This window comes from Lepisosteus oculatus, chromosome 1 (genome assembly GCF_040954835.1).
Source record: "Lepisosteus oculatus isolate fLepOcu1 chromosome 1, fLepOcu1.hap2, whole genome shotgun sequence".
Lineage (NCBI taxonomy): Eukaryota > Metazoa > Chordata > Actinopteri > Semionotiformes > Lepisosteidae > Lepisosteus > Lepisosteus oculatus.
The window spans coordinates 32868969-32884090 of NC_090696.1; the positions used below are offsets into that span (position 1 = coordinate 32868969).

General features: G+C 36.9%; 1 protein-coding gene across 15 annotated transcripts in view; it reads right to left on the bottom strand.

Annotated features, from left to right (window-relative positions):
* Nucleotides 1-1530: 1530 nt before the first annotated feature.
* Nucleotides 1531-15122, bottom strand: part of LOC102688770 (nuclear factor 1 B-type) — a 170256-nt gene continuing 156664 nt past the window's right edge. For all 15 annotated transcript variants that reach the window (XM_015345091.2, XM_015345089.2, XM_015345090.2 and 12 more), the window contains one exon: nucleotides 1531-7630. In XM_015345091.2, coding sequence (XP_015200577.1) covers nucleotides 7501-7630 — 130 coding nt within the window. In that variant the 3' untranslated portion in view covers nucleotides 1531-7500. The remainder of the gene's footprint in view (nucleotides 7631-15122) is intronic.

Below are 15122 nucleotides of genomic sequence, written 5' to 3' on the forward strand. Positions count from 1 at the left end.
CAAGGCAGGGTACCCCCTGGACTGGAAGGCCGCAGGGCACACAGAAGCCTATTAACCTACCAGTATGTTTTTGGATTGCGGGAGGAAACTGGAGTATCCAACAAAAACCCATACAAATACAGGGAGAATATACAAACTCCACACAGACAGCACCCCAGATCTGGAACTGAACACAGGGCCCCAGCATTGTGAGGCAGCAATGCAAACTACTGCTCCACCATGCTGAGATAATATCTAAATTATACTAGTATACTCTGGTTTTCTCAACAGTCCAGTTTGGAACAAGGGTTATGGGAGTATGGAAACGGCTGCCCAACCAAGTAGTCAAAGTGAAATATATGGAAGAGATTCTTGCATTAGTTAGCTACTATCAAACAGGAAGGACAAGAAACATGCCTTCCTCCTACATGTATTGTACGGGGACTGAGTAGCAGGTATTGAGTTGTGTTTAATGAGGTTTCTCCTTGTGCAAAATCTAGATTAGATTCTACATCTGTGGCCCCCATTTACTGTAAACAAGGTTCTTTAATTACAAAAATCAACATACGTTTTTTATCGAGTCAATGAAAAAGTATAGCATATACAAACATACTGTATGTGCATTTTGAAGCTATCATTTATCAATACACCTTTTACCTAAATACTGTAAATAAATTAAAGTGCAGTTCCGTCACCACATTAAATACAACTAGCTAAGAGAAGTGGTTTAAATATCCATTTGGAACCTATTTTATTCTTGTATCAAGCACAGCTTGCATTCTGATTGAAAAGAACAATGAAGTGCTTGCTAAAAATCCGACAAATGCGCATCTCGACTCCCAACATCCAATTTTTGAAAATGGAAGAAGAACGCAGAATTTCAAACTGGCTCAGAGGCTAAACCTCAAGAACAGGTTCAAGGAAATAGTACACTTTTGCTTTTGTAGTTTGATATTTATGTGACTATGCCTCCGATGTTTGTTTCTCAATAGCAGAAGTAAAAGCAAAGCCATTAATGATGAGAGAAAAATTCTGAAATCACAAAAGGCTGCATTCTTTCATAATGTTTGAATGTTATCGGTGTCCTTCAAAAAACTGTTTTGACATTCTTTGTGGAATACTGATATTTTAACTGTGGCAATGTTTCCACAACACAATGTTTTGGACAACACAAATAGTTGAATTCTAGCTAACCACAGTTGTCATTCAAAGTTATTTACATTCAGAAGACTCATGAAATCAAGTGTCAGATTCCTCTATTTAAAATCACATTCTTCAATCGCCAACTGGTGCTCTAAGAAGTGCCTTTCTAACCTCGAATGGCGATGGAATGTGATCTTGAATACAATGTTGCAGATCTGTTTCTCGGTGAGAACGCTAAAAACGTTGCCAATCCCGTGAAAATGAAGTTGAAGAAGAAACAGAGGGCGAAGCAGAGTAAGGAATGCACTTTACACTGGACCTGTGGTGTAATAAGGCACCGTTTACATTGGCACAAAGGTGACTGGATGGGGACTGACAGCTGAACAAAGAACACCAAGCATAACAGCATTTTGTAGCATAGCTCATTTATTGTTTAAACAGTTTTGCATAGGAAATATATCCACTTCCAGTAATTGACTGCAGTATGAGCAGCTGCTAGCAGTATAGGCTGGATATAACAGTAACAATCACAATAAGTCAAGCTTTATTTACACTGATTTTAATCTTGTGGCATTTTTAGTCCCTGCACAAACTACAACTAGTTTAAAGGCAGTGCTCACTGCTTAGCCAAAAGGACAAAGTTAAAAAAAATGGAAGAGAAAATCAGGCTCTCATTCTGAGACCTAGGTCTCTTGGACTGCAGACAATTGTAACACCAAAAGGCTTCTAACATCTAAAATAATTGACATTCAGATAGCAACACAGGAACTGTGAAGACACCTGTACTTCCTAGAGCCCTGTTTGTTGTTGTTTACTGCAGGAATTTAAAATGTTATAGCAAAGGATGTAAAAGTGCCACAAGACCCAAAATGGATCACCCTGCTGTGTAGCTAGCAAGCATTTTTTAAACTGACTACTTGTCACCTACTGTTGTACTAAATGTAGCATTGAGAATCTAAAGAAACACACTGCCCTACGAAATTTTTTTTTTCTTTTTACATTTTTTTTTCCTCAGAGAAATATCAAGAGACAGGGGGACTCCATCCCAGCTGACTAGAAGATTCAAATGAATGAAGCACAAACAACCGCTCTGTCGAAGACACATTCCAAACTTCAAAGAAAAATAAAACAGACTAGGGAAGAGCCACCCCACACATTCTGGATTTTGAAGTTTTCTGACAAAATTTCTATCAAGAAGTACTTTATATACAACTGAACTCCACTGAGACTGTGAGCTTGAACAGGCACTGCTTTTCTGTTTTTGATTATGTTTTTTTGGTAAACGTTACATATGCTGGTTTTTTGTTACGTTCTTGTTTACACAACCTGATGTCAGTTCATGCCATTATCAATGCCCTCCAAATCAAAACACATTTATATAGAACATATTTCTTAAATTTGATCATCAGTTTACTAATACATTTGTCATATCAGTCCCTGTAGCACAGTTTTACAACACATTCAGTAAAAAGCCAAGATTTCCACTGGAAAATGAATTGCATTAGTGCCACTGGTCCTTGCACACTGAAAGGTTCAAGTTTCTCAACTGAGACAATCCTAATCAGAATGACACACCTAGTCCAGCTGGAATTGTGTGGTCATCATATGCTAGTGAGACCCACCAGTGTCACTGATGCAATTTGAATTATTCTTGGAGCTGTTAAATTGTTTCTTATGTGTACATTATTTCCATAGATTTGAAACTATTCAGCCCTTAGAAAAAAAAACACAAATAAAAAAATGTAAAACTGCAAAAAAAAAAGTAAAAATTGACCATTTTCATCTTTTCCCCCCTTGTAACATTGTGTGCTGTGGCAAGGAAGCAGTACAAGGAGCTACCATGGCATTGGAAAACAATGATCGAAAAATGTAATGGAAGATTAGAGGGCAATTTAGGGTATCATCCATGTTATTATGATGTACTCAACACATGTACCAGTTGTCAACCACATCTACACACAGGTCAAGAAACGGGAAACTAGCAGAAAGTGCATACATGAATGTAGCTTTTCTTTGAACTCCACCAATAATGACAGGAATAAAATGTAAAGGGAGTAGACATACATACTAGGCTTAATTATAGTTAAATTGTCCTTATTAGCCAGCACGTTTGACAATTCTCCTTGTAAAAGAAAAACACCAGGGAGCACCCAACACAATTGTTTTCTAGGTGCATAGTTCGACATTTAATATAATTGATTTGAAACCATTTATTTCACAAATGACTAGGATGAAAACAAGTAAATAATCTGGTATCATACTAAGGGCCTAACTGCCAGCAACACTGTATTGCCCTTTAATCACACTTTTCAAAACTAAATTCTGTACACATTATGGCAGGAACCTATCCTGCAGCCTTCATAGTGTCAAACAACAATGTGTGCGCATATACACACAGATGAACAAGATCTTGTGTCAATTCTAAAATTGCTTTCCATTGGATGTTATTGACAGATTGTAGTCACTTAACTGATGTCTTTAATCAAAGTGGCAATTCTAGTCTTACTGTCCATTATGTACTGTAAGCTTTACATTAAAAACAGCTATTTTGTAGTTTAATTTTTAATTACAGAAACGCTTTCTATGGCCACACTAACAAAAAGACAGTGTTACTTCCAACATTTAGGAAATGTTTCCAAAAAACAAGTTAATCAACATTTAGTACAATAAAACCCTTCATAAAATGTAACCTTTCACCATTTACAATTCTGTAAAGGATTAATATCCTCTACTCTTTAAGTACTGGAATACGTATCAAATGAAAAATGGACAGTATTTTTTATTTATAAATTAAGGTAAACTGGAGAGTTTTAACTCAAGTCCAGTTTCCATAAAAACAAATGTATGGTTCATTTTAACTAAAAAACAAAAATTGGAAATAGCACATATTCATTAGATTGTTTCAAAAGTTACCTTTGCAAAATTGGGCAAAAAACAAAACAAAACAATACAGTGTACAAACTGCTGTCTACAAGGCAGGCGGTTCAATAGAAAGACCCATGATTCTTCTCAAATGATGCAGCTTCAGAGTCATTCATACACATTTTACAGAGCTGCCAAAGCAAATAATACCCCAAGGACTATTGCTATATTATCGTTGCCATGAGTTCCTTTATGTACAGTCTCCTTCACTGCATTAGCTTCCCTAAACAAGCCTTAAACATTCTTGTCACACTAGGGGAAATGCACTTCAGTGGCATCGCCAATGGCTAAAGGCTGCAAAGCACTTAAGTTTAAAAGAAGTCAGAACAGTGCACATAGAACGGGGTGGCTTGGTTTCGAGTCAGAATAAGCATCTTGGTGAAGGAGGAGAGAAGAAGCGTGACTTGAATTCCGCACATGTGCCAGTGCCGGACAGAGCAGACCAGTCTCACCTGTTACCTTTCAGGCTCGCCTCCCGTGACGAAGGGAATCGCGAGGTGGCAAGGAGTGCAAAAAAGGTCGAAGAGATTTCCGGTGCACGGATCGCTTAGAGATCTCAGTACATAATGCCCCTGTAACACAATCTGCCTGAGAAATTCATGATTCCAATTGGCGGCAAGTCCACAGAACACTGCTATGACAACGATTTGCTATGTGCGGTACATGCTTCTAAAGCACGTAGTCCTTTTTTAGGGAGCTATGGAAGATTTCCCGTGACACGAGGATGACTCACCAAGATTCTGATTTTTTTCCCACTCCTTATTAGATAATATGTTAGAAATAAGTACACAAACATTCTTCTTAAAAAAACTTTTAAGTAATTATAGCTCCAAAAGGAGGTTTCCCTGGAATATACAGGTAAAGACGATGTAATTAGTGCATATCAGATTTGTTAGCAAGTATAAAAAACAACTGAAATAGTATATTTAGAAATATTTTACATGGGTTCTGATATCATAAGTTGCATGGACACTACATAAATGAAGGTTTATTGAGAAATGATTTTACATTTACTACTCACATCATTGTGTGTCAGTGATTGTAACACGTTTCTAAAAAGTCACTTAGTTCATTAAGGCATCTGCTAAGGAAGTCTTTTGCATATAGCTACTTATAGTATGGTCCTACTATCTTATAGGTAAAGGGTTATTTTAGTGTTTTCAAAATGCAGCAGCAATGGAGAGCAAAGAATGGATCTAAATGTAACGTATGTAATAATGATCACTTCAGCCCACCACTGACACGGAGGTCATGAACATGACAAGACCTGAATTGCAATCTACATGAACTGTGCACTCGTTAGATCTCCATGTAAGCCATTTTCATGCAGCTGGCTGATTCCAATTTCATCTACCTTCCAAATACTCCTCAGCTGATTGTCAGACTCAAGTCACACCTGCTCTCCTATGAAAATGAGCTTCTTCCAGGAATCATGCTAGCACCCCAGGTGGGAAGTTAAAAGAAGAAACCAGTTTGTCACAGTAGACAGATCAGTGACTTTGCAGCCATATTAGACCAAGGGTGCATTCTTCACAGCCACGCTGTAAAGTTTAAAAAAATATTCCCTCCCCCCCACTTCCCCACAATAAAAAAGAAACGACACCCCTCTCCATCTCTCAGTACACAAAAAGACCTTGTCACACACTGCATAGAAAGCAGTTCCCACTTTGGTCAATTAAAAAAAAAACAACAAAATAAATGTATACAATATTGTCTATCTCCATACTAGCTTATAATAATCAATATAGCTAAAAGCACTACCTACATAGGCAAAACTTGGTATTGCATAATTCTTATACATCTGAACCCCCCAAATAGTAATTGGAAGATGAAAATAAAAACAAAACAAAAGGTTATTAGAAAAAACACCAAAAAATACTGAAAAATAATGCTGGTTGATTATAAACTTTAGAACGGCAACTATACACAGCCATGATATGCATTATAAATGTGAGATAAAGTAGTAAATGTAGTTAAAAATCAATGATGTCACAATTTCATCCAGAGTACAAAATATTTTTTTTTCATAAAAATGTTAATTCTTAAAATGGTAATAAATGCAGCAAAACACAAGTGTAGTGATGTCTCTTTTATATTCAAAGGCAAGGCACGTAATGTGGACTATATAACTTCGTGCAAATTAAGATTATTGGAAAGAGTAGTTAATATATATCTGGTGCCGAGATGCAAAGGCAAAGTAACTGCCATGCACACTGCAAGTTTTCGTGACCAAAGGGGTCTGTTGAATTACAGGTTCACAAAGCACCATGCAACTGCTCAGCACCCTAAGGACAGTGTCGTGTTGAACGCAGAAGTCAATACATATATATATTTTATTTCTTTTAAACTTATCCTGCATTCATATTTTTATTGTTTTGTAAACAATAGCTTCATAAGCTTACAGCCAAATGAATCTGCTCTTTTTCTGTAAATACGGAATTGTAAGCCATTTATACACAATGTGTGTCTCTTGTTCTACGGTTTTCTCATAATAAATAAAGTCTGCCTCCAGGGGAGGTTACGGCTTAATAAAATATAAGTGCTGTTTCGTTCATGTTTAGTTCTGTTCTGTCACACGCTCTTGGTCAAGCACAAACTTGTCGACGTTTCATGATCCATTTTCCCCTTGAAAATTGAGGATACAGCTCGAAATTGTTTTTGTAAGTTTTTTTACTACAAAAAACAATTTTATTCCCCTCAAATTTAGAGTCTTAGGGCTGATAGACTTCTATAGTTTCCCTTCAGTTATAAAATTTAAATTGCACTTGCCTCAAGAGATTTTTTTTGTCTTTTTTTAGGGAAATATCTTAATTCATTTTGCATTATATGGGGTAATTTGCCTAACCTAATAAAATAGGTTTTAATTTTTATTAATTAATTATATATTTCTTTAGAGTTCAGACTCTTAGTGTACATACTTTTACCTTAAACTAAATATCAGCACTGGATCAACAGGATTACAGGTTTAAGATAAAGATTAAAACAAAACGGAACTGTGGCATATTGAAGAAAATAATTTCACTTTCGACTTTGTTGCAATGGAAATGTGGCAAATGGTTTGATTCATGAGCCTCTATACGTGACATCATAATTCACTTGAAGAGCTTCAGTTCTGCAATTTGCCAGCCAGCCTTCGCAGATTATCATTTAACCTGCTTGTAAACCAGGACTAGTGCTCCCAAAAATAATCAAATATAAAAAAAACTAGCATATCATGCAAACATTAAGGCATCTATAATTGTATTGGATATATCACAGTTTTTAACTGGGGGATTTCTTACACAAAGGCTGTCTGGCATGAGCAATATCGCCTCATCACAATGCTTCAACCAACCCTTAACTGTTCTTGGCCAGCGTCCCCCTAGTGAGACACTGGAGATTGTATAAGTGCTGCTTGCTGGTTTGTTGTCTTTAATTCTCAGTTCTGTCAGTCCTCACTTCCTTTCTTGTCTGCCTTCAGTTGCTTGTTTCTGCTTGAAGGAAGGGTTCACCAATGATGTTTATGCTGTAGTTCTGGACATTTGTTGGCAGAATCGGAGTCCCGTTCGACACTTGGAATGGAACTAAGCTCGCCCAGGTACCAGGACTGCAAGAGACAACAAACAGGAAAATGAAAAGAGTTCAGACACATGAGTCTCAGTCTCATGGCATAACATTGGCATAGCATTGTTTGGTCACAGTTTTGCACATTAATGATTTAAAAAAGGCATATTTATGAGTGATTTAATTAGATGCAACTCTTAATTTTTAGGGCATAAACAACACTCCCTATCTTTCTTAAATGGTGGAATTATTAAATATATCTTCAATTCAACTGTCAAATATGGTACACTTCAAAAATACCACTGATTGTTAAAAGCATCAGAACAGAACCAGTGGCTATTGAAAATATAGCATGGTTATATTATACAATTCAAAGGGGTTTACAGCAACAATTAAAGGAGTTTACAGCTAACATTACCTTCAGCTCCATAAGACCAATTTATATTTTGTTTATACACACAAAGACGCACATGAATATATATATTATACACACATGGTAAACATACAGCGCCCTTTAAAAGCTTTCATACTCTTGCAGAGCTTTCCTATTTTGTTGCTTTAAAGTTATATATACTGTATAGCTCATCACTCAGTCAGCACTATCCCTAATGTTAAGCATACAGGTAGCAGCATTATGTTGGTAGTTCTGGTTCTCGTTAGCGTGGTCTGGAAAGCTATTCAATACTGGTGGGGACATACTGTAGATGGAGCAAAGTACGGCAAATCCTAGAGGAAAACCTGCTTCAAACTTGAAACATGGACAAAAATTCACCTTTCAGCAAGACAATGATTCGAAGCACAAAGGCATGAGAAGCCCAGTCAAAGTCCTGACCTGAATCCTACTGAGAATCTGGGAGAACTTGAAAGCGATTGTCCATAATTGAACCCCAACAACTTGAGAGAGCCTGAACTACTTGAATTAAGCCAGTGTGCTAAATAGATTGTCACCCAAAAAGACTTGTAGCTGTAACTCCTGCCAAAGGTGGTTCAACCAATAGTTCATCAAGTCTGGATACTTATCAGCTTATCCGTTTTTGTTGACATTTAGTGCAACATAATCTTAAAAGTCTTCGGTTTGAGCATTGGGGTTTTGAATTAAATACTATGTTTAAAAAAATGTGTGCATAATTTAGTAATTTCACAAAACGAGACACCATAATACATCTGATTACTTTTGCAAGACAGTAGAACATAAATACATGTATAAAAGCACACAATTTAATGAGCTTAGGCCACTCAAGAAAGAAGTGTTCTGAGAGTACAAGAAATAAATACACACAGTAAGCACACCTGCTACTGTAAATACAATTTTTTTAAAGCCATCTAAAAATTAGGAAGCAGCATTTTTAACAATAACAGCAGTGTTTTTAGCTCTAAACCACATACTGCAGCCTGGTCATGAGTCCAGATCACATCTTCAATTTCCATCAAACAGTTTTTACCCCTTCGTAAGACGGCATCTTTAAGAAATGTTTCAATATTTATGCATTATTCCATGCCTACAATGAAGAGATTAATGCAATCTCATGAGATTGTTTATCAATAAATAAAGACAAAAACGTAGAGGTAACAGTTATACATAACCACAAGCCCCTGAGTTTCTCCTCAAACATTTATGCGTTATTTAAACTAGTTTGTTTCCGTCAGTCCCTGAAACATTATACAGGCGCAAGTTTCATTAGATTCAGGCATCCATTTGTAAATTTTATTACCATTCCTACACCAGAGCGCTATTTGCCTATTCCCAGTGTCTCTTGGATACCTAAAGGGCTGAGTATATTGCCGGATTTATGTTCCTCTCAATGTCCCAGAACATTATTAATACAAGACAATAACCCTCTCAACATGATCAACCTCCTATCTGACATTGACATAAATCATCAAAATGCTTTGACCTTTTGCTGGCCTGTCCAGAGCCTACCATTGTAATAGCCACTTTACTGACATGTAACCATGTCTGTTAATATCCAGCTTGGCTAAAGAATAATGCCAATTCGTTCCTCCCAAAAACTCATTAAAAGTACTGCCTACAAATATGGTCAAGGATTTCCTAGTTGTTCACAACAGAAACTGAAAACCAATGGATTAACAACACACTAAAATAATGCAGGCAGCCAGTTTATACAGGTTATATGACTGCAAATACAGTAAACCAACTATTCCCAAATAGCTTGGCTTTCCTGTTATTCCATTATCAAATCACAGGGCAGGCTAGAGACAATGTATAATATAATGAAATTAAAAGTTAAAGCTCCTGTAAATTATTTAAACTTTCTGAAAATGTTTTTTTTAAATATTTTTTTTAGAAAAGAGAAAACACAGGAGACAGCAGGCATGTTTGCTTGTACAATGTTCAAATTTTATGCTGAGTAAAGAAAAACAGTCTTCCAAGTTTTATAACTCTAAGCTATGCTTTATATGAACAGTATTTTAATTCTATTACAGGCCTGCGTTCTACAACATCAAGTGATATGTTTGCACATTCCTGAGTTAGCTAATATTTTCAAAAGAATCCTGACCAGATTGATTCTATTAAGAATACATTACTGCCAACTTTTTTTTGTGAAAACAAACCAACTTCAGATAAAGTGTTTCCTGTAAGGAATGAAAATAACCTCTAGCTATGATGAGCCCTGTTCCTATGAAAACCTACATAAATATGATTTATTTGAAATGCCTTTAAAATCAAAGCAAGAAAAAAATAAACTAAACCACTCACTGAACCAGGTAGAGTCCCAGAAGTTCCATTTCTGCATTACAATCCTCACGTACGACTCCAGTTTGATAGGTGAAAATCGATCTTATTGCAAGTGTCTTATTTCCCCGTTTTACTGGCCCTGCTAGTTTCTCCATATTAATAGTAAACGGACTGTGACCTTCTGTTGATTGAAACTGGCGAACCAAACTTGCTTGGTGGATGACCTACACATGTGGGGTTGCTTAAGTCTCTTCTGCGTCGAGGGTTCTGTTCAGATTTTTGTCTGTTGTACTAACACAAATGTACTCAGCATTAGCATATTAACCCTCATTGTCTTTAAATTGCACTGGCAAAACTTGTGAAGTTTACAAACGACTTGAAGGTTCTCTTGCTCACGTACAAGGGTCTGAATGTTCTAGTTCCAGGTCATCTTAAGGACTTACTGCACGAGTATTCTCACGTATTCTCCTGCTAAAACTTTTCATGTACAGAACAGGTTATACTCTACTTTTCCTTTCATTGGGTCATTTTGTGGTGTTTTTTTTTGTTTAAAAAGAGTTATTCATTGTGTATTATGTGTGAGTTCTTGTTTTAGATTTTATGGAAAGTGTTCAAAAATTGTATTAATCTGATTGTCCTTGTGATGATGATTATTATTTACACACTCCCGGATGAATAACGATTTCCAGATTCAAAGCTACAGCTGCTCGTCTTACAAAATAAGATGTGATTACTTCGGTACATGACAGAGTGAAGTGGCATGCATCAGGGTTTTTGTGAATGTATTTTGGAAAGGACTGTGGTCAGCACTTTTAAAGGTCTATACTTCTGCAGCAGACTGAAGTAAATGCAGGTTGTAAGTGTTTAATTACTTTATACATTTTCAGTGCCAGAGCTGCTTTGTCATCCCTCTCTCATACATCTCACTCTTAATCAGATAGCCAACTGCAGCAGGAGCTTTCAGGACCCTGCAAAATGTCTAGATATAAGCAGAACAAAGGAATTCACTGTGGGATGATATGCTGTCTCTTTTGTAAATAATGTCAGACAAGCCCGTCTTCAAACTTAACTCAGTTCTAGCACCCACTTTTTAATCAATTACAGGGCAACTGCCTTGTTTTATTCATCACATGTAAATAGAAAACAACACTATTATTGTTATTTAGAAATGCAGTGCAAATGAAAATATATGCACAGACAAGCACTTTGTTGTTTCTATAGCTTACTGGTATGTATACGCGTTGAATAATTAGGCAGACAAGAAATCCCCATCTTAAATACCTGTCTTGCACAATCGCTTCTTTCTGTTTGCAGATTACGGGACATGCTCAATATTCTGTCAACAGGGTACGATGCCAACAGAACTGCCTTTGTTTCAGGAAAGAGGTTTATATGAAAGGGAAAAAAGCTGTGAAAAGAAACTGAACAACTTTTTCATCACACTTTCTGCAGGTGCAAGGCTTCCATGAGAAAAAAAGTGGGTACAGGCATTTGGGTGCCCGTTTGCCTTTGCAGAGAGGGGGAGGTTAAAACTGGAGTCTTTGGGAATGGAGCTCTCAATCTAGGATGTGGAACACTGGCTTTATTCTTCCACAACCGTCCCATACGATCAGGCACTACAATAGTGTTAAATGCAGCTAATTACATGATCTGCATTTTTATACAAATCATTTTCACTGAGAACCAAAACCATATGCGCTTAAGTTACATGTTTTATGTGTTTTGAGGAGTCCTGTTCTCGCTGTAACGAGAAAAAAAAAAGTAATTTGGTTGGATTCAGTCCTAAGAGGGTTAAACTAAAGATCATGTCTATACCATTTCTGGCCTGGACTTCACTCCCACTCCTGCCTCCCCACCTCTCTCTCTCCCTCTCTCTGTGGCCTGCCAGAAATCATCTGACAGGAAATGAGAGATTAGGTTTTTCCTACCTAGCTGAACAAAGAGCACACAGAACAGCCAAACGGTCTACAGGAGAATAAGAACTTTCCTAATTCTACTGGAGTCTGTAGGGCCGCTCAGACAGTAAGCTCTGAACAGAGAGAGGCAGAAAAGTTGGTCCTCCACTTTGAGATCTTGTCTGTGGATCGTTCCTTTATTTGGAGTACTGACTGTCCATACTGCCTCTTCCTTAGAGGTTAACTTAAAAGTCGGCTACATAATCTTGTGGAAAATGGACTTTATTGATTGCTGCGGTCCATTGTTCCCCTTTTTCTAAGTCCCTAAAGTTCAAGTTCAATATGGCATTACATCATGTCTGGTTTCCCTGGGATACCAGACGGCTTGAGACGTGACCGCCACTACAGAGAAAACAAACAACCTTCCTCACGCTTCACCTCCCTTATCGATTCAAACGTAAACTTGCCTAAAACTCCCCTCCTCACCCCCCGCCTGTTTCTCCAGGCCCCTCCCCCTACCTTCATCCCCAAACTCCCCACATACACCCTCAACAAACCTCTCACTAGCACGTCTGAAGTATGCGGCATGGTTAATTTAGGGATTAAGTTCCAAATTAGATTATCTAATGGCATTTTAATGGATTGCTGACCCATTTCCTGTGGAATGGCAGCATGCAAGTCTGGCTGAAATTCAATTAAGTGCTAAGGAAGAGCACACAAGACACTTGACTAGATGAGTACAAGGAAAATGTTTAATTTTCTTACAATATCTCCCAATTTTAACTGGTACCAACCTAAATGCGATTTGAATAAGAATGTTCAAAAATCAGCTTTTTACCATGTCAGCACCTACACTACATTACATTAGCAGGGAGAGTTTACTCAAAATTGGCATCAGTCTTAGTTGATGGTGGCAAAGTCATATCATGGCACAAGGACCTGGAAATAAAAAATGAATGCATTCTTAAAAAATCTAAACTTTAAAAGTATATAGAAATAATACAAGGCTATAGAAAATCAATGTTCAAATATTAAAGTGCTTGCTCTGTATTGAGAATTGTTACAAACAAGGCAAGTTTAGGTTAATGTACTGTAGTTTAGTGTAACGTGTAGTTCCTTAGGTTTTGAAAATTAATGATCTATATCATACGCTGAAAGCATAACATCCCAAAACTGATAAAGGAACACTGAGCTTAGTACAACAAAATGTAGTTTTACAATGGTCATCACAGTTTTCACCTGTGCATGACAAGACATTTCACTAATCACCAATAGTATCCAGATGCTGTTGACTGGAAGTAATATTACTCACCACACCTGTTGTATACGGGCTATTTATAAATAAGCCTGGAGGACATCTATGTATTTACAGGGTGGCATTTAGTTTGAATTTTCTTTTTCAAGTTAATATAGCTAGAACAGCTTAACAGAAAAGCTGATTAAGTGACAAAGACAAGCATGTAATGGAAAAAATAAAATTAGTAGCTCATGTTGAACTGTTATTATCCAGTGATACATTTCCTGCTTTCTTGTACTGTAATCATTTATTCATTTCTTTTATGGAAAAATCTGGCATATTTTTCTAGAATGGATTTGTAAATATTTTATTCTCCAGGAAGAAACACAAATGTAGAAATGAATGTTTGTCATATTCTTAAGAATTCCTCACTGACTCCTTCTAGTTCCCCTGACACTTCCATTGGTACAGGTTCTCCAACACCTTATCCAAAGTGTTGCCTCCTCCATATTTCACGGTGGGCTGCAAGCACTCCTCTTTCAAATTCTTCTAATGCCTCTCTAACCAGCAGCTCCCTCCCATCACAGTCAAAAGAAATAAAACAAACAAAAGAATCATTCAGAGTCATCTGGCAAAATGGCAACGCAATGATGACAAAAGCCCTCTCGTTTAGGCCCTCTAGCAACACAACTGGTGAGCCTTTTTTCCTTTCAGTTGATTTTACTGTACGTCCTCAAATTTGTTTGCACTCTTCAGTCACTTTTGGAGCTACATATATTCTCGTTCAACATAAAAAGAGGCTGAGAATACATAAAGGACTGGCTGAGCAATGGTGTTTTATGGAGTCTTCTTTGATATTCTGGGAATAGCCAATTGTGTGTTACAGACAGTGGATATATGATAACATTTCAAATAAATAGCAGATAATCAATGTACTTCAGAGGACATTACCCATTTATTTTAAAAAGGTAAAATGCCCTGATCCTTAAGTTGTTCACTGAACATCTTCTCTTACCTCCAGTTTGCTACTAGGAGGCACAAAAAAGGTCTTGGTTTTCAGATGAACTTAAAAAAAAGCCCCTAAGCTAGAGGCTGCAAAGGAAACACGGCACTCTGAGAATAAAACTCCCTAGGAATCCTGCGAAACCAGCTGCTGTACTGTACGTTTATATGTCAAGATAACAAACTGAAGGCAGGAAATGCTGACCTAGTACTTTTGCCAAGACAGCCTTATTGAAAAGCTACATAGGATTAACTCTTAAAGAACTGTACTAGAGTAGAGTGGTTCTGAGGGTCTAATGGGAAGCACTTTGCAAAAGAAGAAGAGCTCTGACAATAATTCTCTACATAATTAAAAAGTAAAAGATTATACAAACTGCAGGTCGTCTAGTCCTAACTTTGTCAGAAAAAGAATTTCAAGGAAACTGTCAACATGTTTATTCCAGACTTCACTTATCATAATGGTTTGCAGCCCACAAATACAGAAAACAACTGTGATACTAAGTAAATACACTACTTACTATACAAGTATTATACTTATATACTGTAAATCATGTAGTTTCAGACAACCAGGGAACAAACAAAAAAAATAAATTTCTTCTAGTGATGGCAACATTAGCAAAAATATTATTGTGGTTACCTTTATTCTTAAAAGGACAAGATCACAAGCTTCTTAGGACAAAAATTTCATTCTCCTTTGAGCAAA